Source organism: Scylla paramamosain, chromosome 19, assembly GCF_035594125.1.
Source record: "Scylla paramamosain isolate STU-SP2022 chromosome 19, ASM3559412v1, whole genome shotgun sequence".
Classification (NCBI taxonomy): Eukaryota; Metazoa; Arthropoda; class Malacostraca; order Decapoda; family Portunidae; genus Scylla; species Scylla paramamosain.
In genome coordinates this window covers 23,096,022-23,112,043 of record NC_087169.1, presented here as the reverse complement: position 1 = coordinate 23,112,043, position 16,022 = coordinate 23,096,022, and the positions used below count along the sequence as shown (strand labels likewise).

At 42.8% G+C, this 16,022-nt stretch overlaps 3 protein-coding genes and 1 long non-coding RNA gene across 11 annotated transcripts in view; 2 read left to right on the top strand and 2 right to left on the bottom strand.

The window, feature by feature from the left end:
- LOC135109954 (RNA-binding protein NOB1-like) overlaps positions 1 to 12,487 on the bottom strand; it is a 15,445-nt gene extending 2,958 nt beyond the window's left edge. For 2 of the 6 annotated variants that reach the window (XM_064021891.1, XM_064021892.1), the window contains exons 1-8: positions 12,346 to 12,487; positions 9,994 to 10,115; positions 4,897 to 5,175; positions 4,361 to 4,493; positions 2,899 to 3,098; positions 1,602 to 1,686; positions 831 to 1,099; positions 149 to 268 (exon numbers count right to left, since the gene is read on the bottom strand). In XM_064021891.1, coding sequence (XP_063877961.1) covers positions 149 to 268; positions 831 to 1,099; positions 1,602 to 1,686; positions 2,899 to 3,098; positions 4,361 to 4,493; positions 4,897 to 4,956 — 867 coding nt within the window. In that variant the 5' untranslated portion in view covers positions 4,957 to 5,175; positions 9,994 to 10,115; positions 12,346 to 12,487. Of the gene's footprint in view, positions 1 to 148; positions 269 to 830; positions 1,100 to 1,601; positions 1,687 to 2,180; positions 2,595 to 2,898; positions 3,099 to 4,360; positions 4,494 to 4,896; positions 5,176 to 6,650; positions 6,989 to 7,756; positions 7,775 to 9,993; positions 10,116 to 12,345 lie in introns of those variants that run through there. The other 4 variants (XM_064021890.1, XM_064021886.1, XM_064021889.1 and 1 more) reach the window with 4 other exon arrangements.
- On the top strand, positions 7,804 to 13,181 carry LOC135109957 (trypsin-1-like). 3 transcript variants are annotated; one of them, XM_064021902.1, is made up of 7 exons: positions 7,804 to 8,383; positions 9,289 to 9,390; positions 10,056 to 10,124; positions 10,789 to 10,934; positions 11,300 to 11,513; positions 11,907 to 12,100; positions 12,403 to 13,181. In XM_064021902.1, exons 1-7 carry the CDS (start codon positions 8,356 to 8,358, stop codon positions 12,649 to 12,651), a joined length of 1,002 nt encoding a protein of 333 aa, XP_063877972.1. In that variant the 5' UTR covers positions 7,804 to 8,355; the 3' UTR covers positions 12,652 to 13,181. The 3 variants fall into 3 exon arrangements, with proteins under 3 accessions (XP_063877972.1, XP_063877973.1, XP_063877974.1); XM_064021903.1 differs by having other exon boundaries at positions 7,809 to 8,383; positions 10,059 to 10,124; XM_064021904.1 differs by lacking the exon at positions 7,804 to 8,383 and adding an exon at positions 9,553 to 9,848 and having other exon boundaries at positions 10,059 to 10,124.
- On the bottom strand, positions 12,760 to 16,022 carry LOC135109958 (uncharacterized). Its single transcript, XM_064021905.1, has 3 exons — positions 15,493 to 16,022; positions 14,953 to 15,172; positions 12,760 to 14,456 (listed from the first exon to the last, which is right to left on the bottom strand). The coding sequence occupies exons 1-3, from the start codon at positions 15,607 to 15,609 to the stop codon at positions 13,801 to 13,803; spliced, it is 993 nt and encodes a 330-aa protein (XP_063877975.1). The 5' UTR covers positions 15,610 to 16,022; the 3' UTR covers positions 12,760 to 13,800.
- Positions 13,947 to 15,665, top strand: LOC135109962 (uncharacterized). Its single transcript, XR_010272975.1, has 2 exons — positions 13,947 to 14,085; positions 15,038 to 15,665. It is a non-coding gene; the product is annotated as an uncharacterized LOC135109962 (long non-coding RNA).

The window sequence follows — 16,022 nt, the reverse complement described above, 5'->3', positions numbered from 1 at the left end:
AGGGACTTTTGTGACAACTTATAAAATCACTCCTTTGAGCAACTATAGAAAGACAAGTGGCAGCACCAGAATAACATACTAGCAGTACCTTTCCTTCAGCAACTGCACAATGAAGAATGGGAGGAGGAGGACAACACACTAGCCATACCTTGTCCATGATGGATGTGGTTCTGAAGCAAGCGTGGCACCGCAGTATGTAAGTCTTAAGCTGCTTGATGAGTCGCCCATCCACTCCCATCACTGACAGTCCAATATGTTTCAAGACATTCTGTGAAGCAAGATTGGCTGTGTCCATTCCAGGTAGGAAGTGGTAGTACTAAACAATGGAAGCAAGTCAATGCTAACTCATTTTCAGAGAGCTGTCTTCTTCCAAGTCTAAGTCCAAGTCTATTATTGGTTATTTGTAAAGGTAAGGCAGCCCTAGTTTCGTTTAATGTGATGAATCAAATAAAGAGGTGACAGTTTTATAAGAAGTGTTTATATCCTAAATATATCAAGTTCCCTTGAAATTCAATATATTCCAAAAAAGGATCTGCATTCCTCCTTATTCCAAAAACTATCACCACCAAACATTACCACCAGCAATGGAACCTACAATACCTTTGCCTCTACAATCCAACTACTGCTCTTTGTCAGGCTTATTTTTACAACTGCAATCCCACATTTTTACAACTCTATAATCCTACTACTATCCTCTGCCTCCCCCAACTATAACACCTCTACAACTCATCACCCTTGCTTCACCTAAGTATTTCTACAAGCCACCCACTCTTACTATCCTCATCCACTCCTATTGCAATCATAAGTCAGAGCACTGTTTTGCCACCAACCTGCATGGAAAAGTCTCCTGTAATGCAAGCCACCTGAACATCCTTCTCCTCTTCTACTTCCTCCTGCACATGACCAAAGATGTTCCTCTTGCCTTTGTGTTTCTTTATATTCTCACAGGTGATCCAACCACCACCATCATCATCATCATCTGTGTCTTCCTTGTCCTCTTCATTCTCATTGCTCTCCTCCTCGCCCTTGTTTTCAGCTGCGTCTGTTTTGCTATCACCGTCTTCCTCAGTTTCTTGGGATGTACAGTTTTTCTCTTCCTCTAAGGCAAAAACAGGACAAGATCAGTGTCGCTGCAGATGTAAGAGAATGCAAAGGTATTACAAACAGCAAGACTATTACACTGGGTTTGATACAAAGAGAAATATGTAATCTACTCATATTGTAGAGGGTAAAAACTCTCACTGGTAGGAAAAGGTGATGCTGTGCGTGAAGGACAGGTGGAGGTAAGAGGGTGGTGAATCACAATGCTTACTTTGCTCCAGTGATGGTATATGAGAGCTTAATGGTCCAACAAAAGCCTGGAATTAACATCTTATCATTTTCACCTGTCTTTCCACAAGTTACACACCTCTACAGGTCCAAGTTACACTAATAATTATTTTCTGCACATACACAAACAGAGATCCTCCCCAAAAAACCATCACTGAATTTGACTAGACAAGCTGATCATCATTAATCCTCTACATTCAAGTTTACATTCAGTTTCTACACCAGATGCTCAGCTACACCTCTTGCTTGACTAGCCTAAGTGAGCTCCTTACCTCCTGGTTCTGGGCTTTCATGTGTCTGGGTGTCATCTGCCTCAGTGTCTTCTCTCAGTGCACATTTCTCTGCCTCCTCCTCTTCCTGCAAGACAAAAACAAGTGAGATGGGGACCAGATGAAAGTAGCAATGTGGGTTAATCTATAAAACTAGTGTGTGAACATACAAAATAAAATCATGCACACTAATGCAATAATAATTACCTTGTCAAAACACTAAAAGACATCAGGGTGTAACAATCTTACTTCTCATATAGCAAGCAAACAAACACCAACTTGGATTATGAGGAAAGGATCAGTGCACAGCTGTAAGACTAATATACATGGTACCAAATGAAATCTTGCTAAAAAAAATAAAAACACCATAATACACAACTAGTCATACTTCCCTTTGATGCTTCCTCAACCATGCAATACAACACCAAAATGAAAAATGGGAAACAAAAACAGCGTTCAAATTGAGGGACATTATAACAGTCTCACTATATTAGGTTGCCAAGGAAATGGAAAGAACATAACACTCCTTAGAAACTGAACAAAAGAGGCAGTCTAAGAGAAAAAGCCACCACAATTCCTCGCCTTCAACAGTTGCAAGAGGGCACGAAGGATCTCGTCAACTGTCCGGTCACTCCTTGGAAGCATGGAGGCCTCTCCCTCACTAATGCTGCCTATGTGCGTCACCCATCGGCTCAGGTGAGGGAACAAGTCAGGCAGTGGCAATGGAAAGGCTTCGTGCATGTATAGTTCCATGATTTTACACTTGCTCTGAGGCTCAATGTACAGCTGAGGGTACTGCTTCATGATGCTTTGCTGCAAGGTGAGGTCTGCAGTGGATAGGGTGTATCCTGTGATATAAGAATGGTCCAGGAGAAATGTGTCCAGCGCCATCAGGTGTCGGTCCATAAGGGTGTCTGAAGTTCTTGTTCCTGTATCTATTGGAGGGGTGGTGCCTCTCAAGGGATCCAGTCTCTCCTCACACTGCTCATCTTCACACTTGCAGCCAGAGAATTATGGCAAATTCAAACATTCCTTCAAAATGGGCTATGAGAAGGACAGCAAACATTTCATAGCTGCTTTGTACTGCACTGAATGTACAAAAATACAGGCACATTGACTTTGAGAATCCTAATATACCTACACCATATTCACAGTTATGCCTAACTTTCTCCAAAGATTACTGTGTTCAAATAACTGAATTCCACAGTACCTCTGAGCAATAATATTATTCCAGGACATCAATAATCTTACAGACATCACAACTCAGACTTGTGGCACCTATGAAGTCTGGTCTTGTTACCTGCTCTGGGGGGTTGTTGAACTCCTTCTTCTGATGGGCCTTGGTGACAGCACCCTCTGTGATTATCTTATGAGGCTCTGAGTTGAGGTGACTGCTGCCACCCTGCACCTCCACCTCCAGTTCGTAAGTGAGTGCCAGCACCTTAATGTCAGCCAGAGACAGGCTGGCGTAGTCCCCAGTCTTCTTGGAGAATTCATTCACTGTGGTATGAAATTAATGAATCAACAACCAGAGAAAAATATCACTTAAAAGAAATATAGAAAGCTGGTAACAAATGCTGTAGAAGTATGTAAACAGATGTGCTATGCCTAAGCTCCTGTAGTAGTGTGGTCCACAAGACTATCCCTTGCTACCATGGGCTGACCAGAATAAAGGCCCATCCAGACTGCAGTTCATGCTGCACAACATATAGCACAAAACCTGTTGTGTGAAGTGTTGTGAGATTGGCAGTTTGTCCACACTACCTGGCCTGTTATGCATTAGTTGTTGACAGAGTCACACAGGATGGATGGTGCTGAGCATGAGGGCATTTTATGAACTATCATTGCATTAGCATGAGCAAAAAAGATGAATCAAAAGAAAAGGAAAAGGATATGGTTCAAGAAGTGGCTTTTGCAGTGACCTGCTAGAGGAAGCTTTCGACGAATCTCTTCAGAACGGGTTGTGGAGAGTGAAAGAATGTTAGATTTTTGTCTTTTGTAGTCTGCTTTTTACTTTCCATAGGCATGGATGCTGCTTCAGCAAATTTATAAATAGTAAAGTATGTGGCCTGCTTCGTGGTGAGAAATTATCATTAGCCATTGTGTGAATAGGGCGGTGAGCAGTGACAATCCAACATCAGTGACAGCTTGACAGAATAGAGGTATTACCTTGCTTATTACTATCAATCATACTTTTCTTAGGACATAAGAGCATATTTTACCATATTCTAATGCATATTTAACTGATATTAATTATCCTAAACTAATATAATTATCCTAACCCTAATCATCAAACACTATGTGAATGGGACAGTGAAGCAAGCAGCAACAATCTTCCCATGGTGACAGCTTGTCAGCTACTGTCGCGCACATCATGTTGCAAAAATGCCCCATGCAGCAACTCACTTGGGCAAGATTTGTGAGCAGCACGCAACACAAAAATTGAGCTGTGACAATGTGTTGCACTGTACATTGTGCAACATGAACCCCAGCCTGGATTGGCATTAAAAGTGTGAGTGATGTGCAATGTTATCTGGATTATCTTGTGGTATATAGAGATAGACAGCTAAGAAACCAAATTAAAAGCAGAAATTATCTACAAACAAGATTACATAAATATAAATGAGATTAGTGCTTGAGAAGGTAAACTAAGGCAGGAAACCACAAATCAAAAACTTCATTAAAACTAACCAGTAAAGAAATACCTACAAAAATTGAAGGAAACAAGAGAATCCAGCTGTACTAATTTCAAAGGTGCTTACCAAACTTTATGGAGTGTGGCTGAGGCTGGCGCATGGTGATGGGAAAAGGCAGTGCCTCTAGCCTCTGCCGAGCCTCTTTGTCCCTGATCTCACTGATGACCTCCGGCACACTGCACAGCTTCTCCCCATACTCCTGCAATGCAACACAGGATCACACCACTGGAACTGCTGGTAACATGCCAAGGTAGGTCATCCAGTTCATTATTTTCATTTCACTCCAATTTAGTTTTGAAAGAAGAGATTACCAATTAAAATAATGAGCTGAATTAATCTTAACCTGACTTTAATCTAACTCAGCCATTGGAAGGAGATGCTAATGGGATATTTCTATATTAACCTTTAATATAATCCCTAAATTCTTCATTGCTATACCCTCCCCTTCAACCCTACACTCTCCCTTTCACTCCTATACCTTCCCCATCATTCCTACAATGTGCCTTTCACTCCTACACCCTCCCTTTCACCCCTGCAGTATCCCTTTCACCCATGCATCATCTCTTTCACCCCTGCAGTACCCCTTCACGCTTGTCACTCACCCACAAAGGTACGTATTTCACCAGAGCCGCTGTGTCCACCACCAAGTACTGTGGCTTCATCCTTCTCCTCTTTTCTTCTCTCTCTCTTTCTGTGTTTATGAGTTCGTAGGTCTTGTTGGTCTTCCGTGGTCCTCTCTCAGTCCTCGTTGGTCCTCCTTGGTCCTCCCCTCTACCACGTGTCTCACAATAACACACACAGCTGGTGTCGCGTGTCGGTGATGTTTGTCGATCTTGTTCTTGGTACTAGAGCTTCCTGTTTTGACTTCATTACGGGTTCTCCTATAGAGGAAAACACGTAAAGTGAACGAAAAACAGTGCTAATATTCCTTTCATTTCGCAATCTGTCACATCATTTTCTCTCCAGGAATTGATTTAATCATTCTTTCATTCGTCGTCTTGATGTTCCAGCAAGGGAGTACTATTCCTTTTTGGACTTTCAAATGCCAAGGTTTTGAAAGGCATCATAAATCATAAATTGGGTTTTCAAGTTAATTTGATTTATCTATTTGTTTTTCTGATGATACATGGCCTTGGCCAAACTATCATTAAAATCATGAAACTACTTACTTTCTTATAAGTTATTTTATCAATCTATGTATTGTCCACGCAGTCTTTGCCACACTACCGTTAGTCACGAAGCAACCCTTGAAAACTCTAATAATTTCCATAGAATAAGAGGTCAAGCTCAGTACAGAAAAGTGTGGGGCAGAGATAATTAATTTCTGAAGGTCTGAAGGAAGGAAGTACACGGGAAAAGAAAGGGGGGACGACGGAAAGAGAGGATGGACCGTATGAGGAAGGATGTACTCATAAATTCATAACAGAAAGGGCTAGACGAAGCAGAAACAATAGAGCCACATATACCTATACATGCTTCATCCCAAACAGCGAATCCGTACAGAAACACATGCTGAGAAAAGAAAGAAAGAAAAAAAAAATTAATAAATGCTGAAGCAGCTTGTTAGATATAAGAGATATGTTTCCTTATCTCTTTCTGCAGTTGAGGGCACGCGCGTGGAGAGAGAAACTATTTGTGTGCTTGAAACAATGTCACTATTATCTTCCAACACGTGTTTTCTATCCCATCGCAGACATGCTACGTGGATTTACCAACACCCTGCCCGAAATTCCAAAGCAATTCCACTACGTAATGTTGTTGGCGGGTGGAAATGTTTTACTTGGGGGTATATAGTTCAAGTTATACGTGTATGTAGCTGGAGAGAAAGGAAACGGATGGTATGGTTATGCGTCTACTCGAGAGAGAGAGAGAGAGAGAGAGAGAGAGAGAGAGAGAGAGAGAGAGAGAGAGAGAGAGAGAGAGAGAGAATGTACTCACAAGCATTTCTATATCGTATTCTTAACGACTTTCAACATGATCTTAGTCTACTGCAATAACTATAGTCTTCAAGGACGTTTTCATTATTCTAGAGTCAGTCAGTTTAACACGGAATCTGCATAGAAAAACGAGAGAAACGAAAAACCACTATAAAACACCCATGAAAACTTTACAAATTATTCGTGTGCCCTTGAAGAACAGTCCTAAAGAGACCATAGTGTTTATACGGCCAGGCTTAACCCCACACCCTCCCTACACCTCACCAGACATTACGACACCTAGGGAACGTGAACCAGCTGTGCGCGTCAGATGACCTTCCCACGCCAGCAGAGGCTTGGTGCAGGCTGTCGACCGTCATCACCTCCCCCCCTCCCTCGCCACGTCTGCCACGCCGCGCCACACCAAGCCATTGCCTCACCTCTTCCTCACCCACATCCCTCCAACTGTCCTCCACAATGCACAGGTATGATGATTCTTGTAAGCCTCACTGACCAGCATTCAGGAACGCTTCGCTCTATCACCACGACTACTTTCAAAGGCTGGAGAGATGATTAGCCGAGTTCGCAAGGGTATTTCTCCTGTTAATATTGTAGGAATCTTGTTGAATTCTCACTAAAACCGTAAATCACCCTTAAAAACCGTGTAACATCAACTGGGCTTAGTCCTTCCCATTCACTCTCCAGCTATCAGACACTTCTTGCTGTATCAGTCGCGCCATCTCCGCACTGCACAAGGTCGCTGCTTCTCACTACACAACTGCAGACTCCCATGCAGCGCCACTTCGGCCTATCACTCATTGCATTGCCTCGATAACTCGAATAATCGCACTCATCTGGTAATTCTTTCCTGTCCTCTTCGCCTGAGAAAACTAAACACCGTCACTTCTGTTTTGATAAAGTTGTAGACGTGTTCATACATTCCATTGCTCTACTGTGTACACATTCATTACTTCACTCTAATGCTGCGGTATTGATTCTCATCAACAACGCATTACACCTTCACTACTCGTCGTCCATCTTTGGGCTGTATTCTGAAACATTTCTGCTGAGCACCTCCATTATTTCAAAAGGGTTTCATTGAAGCTACACGGGCTTTTAAGGATGTTTCTACGGTTTTAGTGGCAGATTAACAAGATTTCTACATTATTAAAAGGAGAAACAGCCTTGAGAACCCGGTTTATCATCTCTGTGGTCTTTGAAAATAGTGGTGAGAGAGCAGTGTTTCTGACTGTGGGCTTTTGAGCAGAAACTGATGTAAACCACACACACACACACACACACACACACACACACACACACACACACACACACACCGTCCTTGGCCTATGTTGACCTGCCCACGGAGAAGCAGCAGATGTTCAGAGGCTCTGAAAGCAATCCACCACACGATTTCCGATTGATAACACCTAAAAAAAAAAATAATAATAATAAGACTGCGCAACTGGACTGGCGAAGAGAACGCTAAGTGGATTGTTATCTAAGCTCGCTTTTATCTCCGGTGATACACATTCGAAGTGAAAATTACCTCTCTTGGAAATCCCGACGTGAGAAATGGAGTATAAGGGACGAGGAGGCGAATTGGGCCCAGTTGTCAGGAAGCTGGGAGGTCGTAGCATGTTCCTCCCCCTCATCCTCTTGTTCCCACATCCGCACTACTGAAACACTTTTGCGCCGCACCTTTCAAAAGGCTCTATTTGAAGTTACACGGATTTTCAAGGATGATTTTACGATTCTGATGAAAAATTAACAAGATTTCTACATTATTAACAGGAAAGATACTCTTGAGAACTCTTCTAATAATTTCTGTGGCCTTTGAAATTAGACGTGGTGAGAAGGCAAAGCGTTTCTGAATACGGGCCAACCCCACTCGAAGCTATTACGTTGATACCCTTAAATACATCAGAGCGTGGAGTAACCGCACGCCTCTTGACCCCTCCTGAGAAATGAAAAGCAACAGCCACAGAGAGAAAGGTGAAGCGATATTTTAAGATAAAGACAGACTTAGTAGTAAGTTTCCAGTGGTGAATACAGTGAGCGTGACGGGAAGTGGCGACGGTGGGAGAGGAGAGGAGGTCCTAAGCAGTCACCTTTGAGAAGAAAAGAAAACGTAACAACAAATCAAAAATGCAGTCGACGAACACATCAACATGGAGTAAGTCTTTATTAAGTACTGTAGATTACTCTAGTTATACCCTGATCTAGTTATTACAGTAGTTCAGAGTTTACTCTAGCATTTGGTTAATTATATTCATGGGATATGTGTGTGTAAAGACAAGGTTGAGGGCAAACTGAAGAAGAGTTGAGGAATAGAGAGAAACAAGAGAGAAACAAGGGAAAAAATCAACGTATCTTTTATGTAGTTAATACCATGTTAGTCTTATAAGAGCTTAAGACTTTATTATCACGAGTATAAACCATTACTTCTATCCAAAAAGTTTCCGAATAAATTATAGTTTTCCCTGCGGTAAAGTTCTACAAGGAATGAGTTAGATGTATTGTGAGAGTTTAAGATTACAGATTATCATGTATGTAAACCTTCTTTCTATACAAAAACCTACAAGAAACAATAACCCATAAGAGTTTCTGAATAAACACTAGCTTTTCATGCGATAAAATTCTACAAGAATGGGAAATTGCGAAGGGTTTGAGGCGACAGATCATCACGTATATAAGCCATACTTTCCACCCACAAATCTACAGGTTTTTAATAAATAATACAGTTTTCCACACGATAAAGAACTACAGAGAATGAGTTGTTTAGTGTTAAAGCTCAAAAAATAAATTCTGTGACTGAGTGAATGAATGAGTGACTAATATATTTCGTATTCTGAAACGCTTTGCTCTCTCACCATGACTACTTTCAAAGGCCACCGAGATTAAATCTTTCTCCTGTTCTTAATGTAGAAATCACATTAACCTGTCTCTAGAGCCGTAAAAACACCCTTAGAAACCCGCTTAGCTTCATCCAGGGCCTTTTGAAAGTAGTGGAGGTGCAGCGCAGAAGTGTTTCAGAATACGGTCCAGCGTGTGATATAAATGGTCTTGGTGGCGTTCCAGGGGGCGTGTTCCTGCTGGTGGCGGTGGTGGTTGAGGGTCTTGGGGTGCAAATGGTCGCCTCTTACTCATCGTGTGTCAGACCTATGGCGGGCCCGGACTGTGGTGAGTGCACGAGAGAGAGAGAGAGAGAGAGAGAGAGAGAGAGAGAGAGAGAGAGAGAGAGAGAGAGAGAGAGAGAGAGAGAGAGAGAGAGAGAGAGAGAGAGAGAGACTCATCACTTCCTCTGATAATGCCTTCTGCTAATGTATTTATTCCATCTGGCAGACTATTTCTACACGTCCTCGCCTCCTCTTCCCTTGTCAAGCTGCAGCGTTACCAAATACGTCACACAAGGCAACCTTCTCCGTCTTAATATTTCTGGCTTATACAAACACCAACATCCAACTTAACATAAGAAAACAAGGGAAGCTGCAAGAAGTCATCAGGGCTATACGTGGCAATCCCTGTATAACTTATAAAACGAAAACAGACTGTGAAAAAAAAAATGAAAAAAAAAAAAATGAAAGAAAACACTCATCTTGCAAAACGAAAGCACAGCAGTAAAGAAAATGGCAAAATAAGTAAATAAACAAACAAACCACATAAAACGAAACCGTAGCAAAAAATAAAATAAAATAAATAAATAAATAAATGAAATAATAAGATAAAAATAAATGAATAAATAAATAAACAAACAAACCACTAGAAAAAAAAAACTAGTCGTACCTTCACGTATTAATGTATATGAAGTAATCACCTCCTCTTCCTCTTCCTCCTCTTTCGTCCAGCAGATTCGAATCTTGCCAGAACCTCCGACGTCAATGACAAGATAGCCGGAGGTCACGTAGCTGAACCAGGTAACAACTCAGGTCAAGGTCACTTATTCAAATATCACTTAAAATCACACAAAGTAAAAAAATAAATAAATAAAATAAAATCTTGTTATTATGGGAGTTTATATAAAAGTTTAAGTTGCTATTAGAAAAGTATTTGCTGGGTTTAGTTAGAATGGAGTGTAAATATGTGGTATTGCTTTTGATACGAGTGCTAATAATGGTAATAATATTAATGATGTTTATTTATGATGAACTAGATAAATGTTTAGTTAGTATGCATGGAGTAGCTGAGGGAAACAGAAATAGGGAAGAAGATTGATTTACGGGCAGAGAGAGAGAGAGAGAGAGAGAGAGAGAGAGAGAGAGAGAGAGAGACTGGTGGATGGGTGGAGGGGGGGATGAAGAGAAACTACCACCTGACAAGACTAGAAGGATTGATAGAACCAGGGCACGATAAGACTCACCAACAGCACAACGATTAGATTCTCTTCTCCGAACCAGATATCTATAAGCTTCAACTTTTCCTTCCCAGTCTAATCGTAATCGTTCCCTAACCCTGACAAATATATAAAACAAACTGGAAAACCCTTCTGATAATAAGAAATAAATGTTACTAATAACCCTACCCACCCACACACAATCTAAGACAAACAGTGTTGCTATATTAAGTCGCCACTATTTACAGGGTCGACGCCATGGCTGGTTTCACTGATGGACACCCATTATGTGGACCCAGTGCCATTCTGCGGTGGCACTCTCATCTCCCACCGATGGGTTATCACATCAGCCTCCTGCGTCACTAGTTACCAGGGCAACCATGACAATATTAAGGTGTGAAAGGGTTGACTCCACCTGGCAACACTGCAACTGCTTTCCCTCTGACGATTTTCTCTCTCTCTCTCTCTCTCTCTCTCTCTCTCTCTCTCTCTCTCTCTCTCTCTCTCTCTCTCTCTCTCTCTCTCTCTCTATGATATGAAGCGGATACAGTTATCTAAAACAAGACAGGATACAAGATTTCAACTCAGCGTGATATTCAAAAGATTATGATATGTACACTTTTGACCTTTTTCTTCTTATGCATTCTAAGGACATGCCTTGTCCTACTCCTCCTCATCTTTTTTTTCTTTTCACCCTCGTCCCTTTATTCTTTCAATCCCCCTCTTTCTACTGTTCATCTCCTCATCCTTTTTCTTCAGGTCGTGTTGGGCGAGTACGACTTGACGGTGGATGAGGGATGGGAGAGGACCCGCTGCGTTAACTACATCGTCCTCCATCCAGAATACGACTACTACACACACCATGCTGACGTCGCCCTAATCAGACTAGGCTTCTACATCTTCTACAGCCAGCGCATAGGAACCTTGAAACTCCCTCCGTGGTGGCACACAAAGACAAATGAGGCGCAGGAGGGTGAGAGAGAGAGAGAGAGAGAGAGAGAGAGAGAGAGAGAGAGAGAGAGAGAGAGAGAGAGAGAGAGAGAGAGAGAGAATTCTGAAACGTTTCTGGGTCCGCTCCCCAACTAACTACATTCAAAGATCTCTAGTTGAAGTGGCACGGGCCATAAGAGATAAGGGAGAGGAAGTTGGGGGGGGATGGCATTTAAGGGTGATGTTACGGTTCTAGGGACAGGTTAGCAAGATTTCTATAAGATTAACAGGAGAAACAGTCTTGAGAACTCGGTTAATCATCTGTGTGTGACCTTTGAATATAGTCGTGGTGAGAGAACAAAAGCGTTCCACACACGAACTTAAGCTTAACCAAATACCAACAGCACGAGCTTAACCCAACACTAACACCTTTCAGACAGTACCAGTGGGGATCTGTACACCATTGCCGGCTGGGGGAGAGTTGGTGAGAGCGGAGAGTACTCCCCTGTGATCCGTGTCGCCCAGGTTCCTTTACTCTCCCGCGAGGATTGCATGGAAGTTTACCCTGAGTTTACAAACACCATGATCTGCGCGGGGAACCTAACATACGGCGGCCTAGACTCTTGCCAGGTGAGGTGGTGGTGGTGGTGTAGGGTGACTGGGCCGTGTGTGTATAAGGGGGGGAGGGGAGGTTGTTGGAGTGATAGTGGTATGGATAAGAGCAGGAATAGGGGTGATAGTAGTAGAAGTAGTAGTAGTAGTAGTAGTAGTCTTCTAATACCACTACTTCTACTACTACTACTACTACTACTACTACTAATACTTGTAACAACAACAACAACAACAACAACAATAAAAATCAAGCAGAATCTTACACAACTTTATCCTCTCCCTCGCCCTCTTCCTTTTCCTCTTCCTGCTCCTTCTCACAGGGCGACTTGGGCGGGGCGCTGGCCAGTGACGGGTACATCAGAGGTGTGTCTTCCTGGAGTGTGGGGTGCGGGAGACCAGGCTACCCCGGCGTATACACAGACGTGACCCGAGTGATGGACTGGATCTGCACCATCACTAACCTGCTGGCCAGCTCGTCACTTGACCGACTACAGCCGTGTCAGCATCTAGAAGGGGCGAGGGAGGGGGCGAAGGAAGAGCCAAGTAATGAAGTCGGCCTTGGGAAGTAACGCAAACTCAAATGGTACAAAGGAACATCCAAGGAAGATAAATGGATAGTGGGGATGTAAAGTGTAGAATAAGGAAAAGTTATGTGGTAGGAAAGCAAAACGACGTGTGTTGTAGGGTAAAATTCTCGTTATATTGTTATTGGAATCTTGAAAATACCCTTGAAGACCTCGAGTAATGCCCAGTAAAGTGATGAAAGTTACTGAAATGAGACGTTTAAGAATACGAGGAACTTAATTCAGACACGAGGGAAGAGGAAGTTACGAGTACAGTACAATAGGTATGCCCATGATGGTGTGGACTGTGGAGGGCTGTCGAGAAACAATGTCAACTATTTGATGGAAGCTAATAAACAGTACAAGTTATAATTTACATAGGCACATAGTATACGTATGTAGGTTTTAAGTAAAGTATGAGTGAAGGGATGGGTTTTTATGAGACGCTGTTGCTGAAGAGAGAAAGATTATGATGATTTACTTAAATATTAGACAAGAACCATGAAAATATAACTAACAAAGAAGTTGTCTATTCATTCTTACTTTATTATTATTATTATTATTATTATTATTATTATTATTATTATTATTATTATTATTATCACTATTATTATTATCACTGTTATCATTATCATTAGTGTGTGTGTGTGTGTGTGTGTGTGTGTGTGTGTGTGTGTGTGTGTGTGTGTGTGTGTGTGTGTGTGTGTGTATGTATGTGTGTATGTTAAACTACTACTACTACTACTACTACTACTACTACTATTTCTACTCTCAAGCACCTCTTAGGAGCCTCTCGAATGTCCTCTCGAATGAAGTGAAATGACAAAGTGGCAAGGCAGGTGTTCAGTATTTAATCCCATTGCCTACCAGCCTCTTAAATATACAAAACCTAACATACATCTCGTACACCGGGACACCAGCAATCTAACCCGTCCTGATCTTTCATTTATTTATAAGTGGAAATAGGGGAGAAACACGAACTGGTTACGACTCATCATGGCGATGAAGCAGAACACAACTTATGATCGCTACTGTACATAACCGAACCATGATTTGAGTTGTAGTAGCCTATCACAAACTCTCTCTCTCTCTCTCTCTCTCTCTCTCTCTCTCTCTCTCTCTCTCTCTCTCTCTCTCTGCCATTAAGTAGACGCGTCACTTCTCCTGTACGACCACGTACCATCCATCCTGCGCTCTGAGCCTCGCGAGTGCAGCATCCCCCTCCTGCACGAAGATGTAGTCATTGTAGTGCCCCACCAGCGTGAATCCTCGGCCACGCATGTACTCCACGAAGTCATGCTGGAACTCCGGGGCCGCGACCTCCACCACCACCGCCCTGACGTGGACCTTCTCCCACGGGAAAGTCTTGATGATGCTGATCTCGCTGCCCTGCGTGTCGAGCGAGAGCAGGTCAACGACGGTCACATTGAGGGCCCTCAGGTAGGTGGCGAGCGGGAAGCAGCTCACAAGGGAGAAAGATTTGACGCCACTGTTCAGGTAATTGTCATAGGAAGGGTTACGCATGGTCACCCCCAGCTCGTGCGAGGCGCCCTTCATGTACCAGCGAGGGGACGTGAACATCGGGGCGAGGCTGAGAGACACGTGCACCGAGGTGTTGGTGAGGCCGCTCGGAGAGAGGCACGTGTTGGAGGTCCACGCCTTGCGGTGCTTGGTGAGGAGACAGGAGTAGCTGAAGGGATCAGGCTCCACCAACAGGCCGCGCCACCCACACTCGCGCTCCAGCCACAGCGTGTTGGACAGCACCTGCCCGTCCAGCGCCCCCGCCTCCACGAAGAAGCCGTCAGTCTCCCCTGCACAGATAGATACTTTATTGACCGCAACAATCAATGCATTCATAATCAGTTCATAAATCATATATTTTAGATTACAAATGTTTGAGTAGCAATCCACCATACGTCTGCATTCCATATTCTCTAACAGCAAATCATTCTTACTCAGAGAGAGAATTAACAATATATTATTAGTGATTTGGCAGATCACAATTTGGTTCGAAGGCATTTGAAAATAATTCTTCTAACACACACACACACACACACACACACACACACACACTATATATATATATATATATATATATATATATATATATATATATATATATATATATATATATATATATATATATATATATATATATATATATATATATATATATATATATATATATATATATATATATATATATATATATATATATATATATACACACATTGATAACTAAGGGGATCCAAGCCAAAGAAACACCGTGAGACTCATGCAACGTTTTCCCCGGGGAGATTGTCTCACCTGAGAAGAGCCTCTTGATGTAGTGGTGAATGAAAGGCCAAGTGTCACCCCTGGCCACACTCATGTATTTCTCGGTACCACTCAGATTGTAAGGCAGCGAGGAGGGAGCATTCAGCCAGTGTTGCCTCAGCTCTGACTCAGCAGCGGGGTCGTCACTGGCCAGCCCCGCCGTCACCACCACCCTCACGCGCTCCTCCCGTCGCGGCCAGCACCGTACTACCTGTATGGTCACTTCATGTACAGAGAGAGAGAGAGAGAGAGAGAGAGAGAGAGAGAGAGAGAGTACTACAGAAGGGAGGTGAAAGGGGGACTTGAGCATTTGGAAGTAAAGGCTAAAACACAGACATCATAAGGAGATGGAAGGGATGGCGAGGCAGAGAGCAGGGCGGTGAAGCAGAGAGGCAGCATGCAAGGTCCCTAATTAACGTGAATGACAGTGTACTATACCTTGTGTTGAGTCTCAAGGTTATGTAATACCCATGATAATCAAATTAAATGCATGTGCACCTGCTTCCCGCCCACCTTGGTTACCAGCCTCACCGTCACAGCCAAGAGACAGAATCCCGTCAGCGTCACCGTCAGGAAGAGAGGAGGAGGCCTTGAATTCCTGTACGGCACGTTCTGTACGCACCATAGCCTCCCCGCCTTTACAGCCATTGTCTCTCTGGTATCAAGCACCCGTATTCACTTTTCTCACTACGACTGTTTTCAAAGACCACAGAGATAATTAGCTGGGTTGTCGAGAGTGTTTCTCCTGTTAATAATGTAGAAATTTTCTTCATCTGTCACTAGAACCGTAAAGAGACTTAAAAAAAAAACAGTGTGACTTCAACTAGAGGTGCAGCGAGAAAGTGTTTCAGAATACGGTCCAAGGAAATGTGTTGGTATTCTCATGTTAGCATATCCTCCCCACAAGAAGCTCTGAAGCAGGACACGTCAGGCCACTAAATAGTCATTATTTTATTTAACACACAGCACTTTTTTTCTTTTTCCTCCCAATTTACTTGTCCTAACAAACTGCAAACTTATTAAGACACACAACGGGTTGCGGGAAAAGTAACTGAGCCTGT

Coding starts and splice junctions, on each gene's coding strand:
- LOC135109958 (XM_064021905.1), bottom strand. CDS start 15,609: ATGGCTGTAAAGGCGGGGAGGCTATGGTGCGTACAGAACGTGCCGTAC. Junction 15,173..15,492: donor TCTGTCTCTTGGCTGTGACG/GTGAGGCTGGTA, acceptor GTGACCATACAG/GTAGTACGGTGCTGGCCGCG. Junction 14,457..14,952: donor CATCAAGAGGCTCTTCTCAG/GTGAGACAATCT, acceptor CTATCTGTGCAG/GGGAGACTGACGGCTTCTTC.
- LOC135109957 (XM_064021902.1), top strand. CDS start 8,356: ATGCAGTCGACGAACACATCAACATGGA. Junction 10,935..11,299: donor GCAACCATGACAATATTAAG/GTGTGAAAGGGT, acceptor CTTTTTCTTCAG/GTCGTGTTGGGCGAGTACGA. Junction 12,101..12,402: donor GCGGCCTAGACTCTTGCCAG/GTGAGGTGGTGG, acceptor TCCTTCTCACAG/GGCGACTTGGGCGGGGCGCT.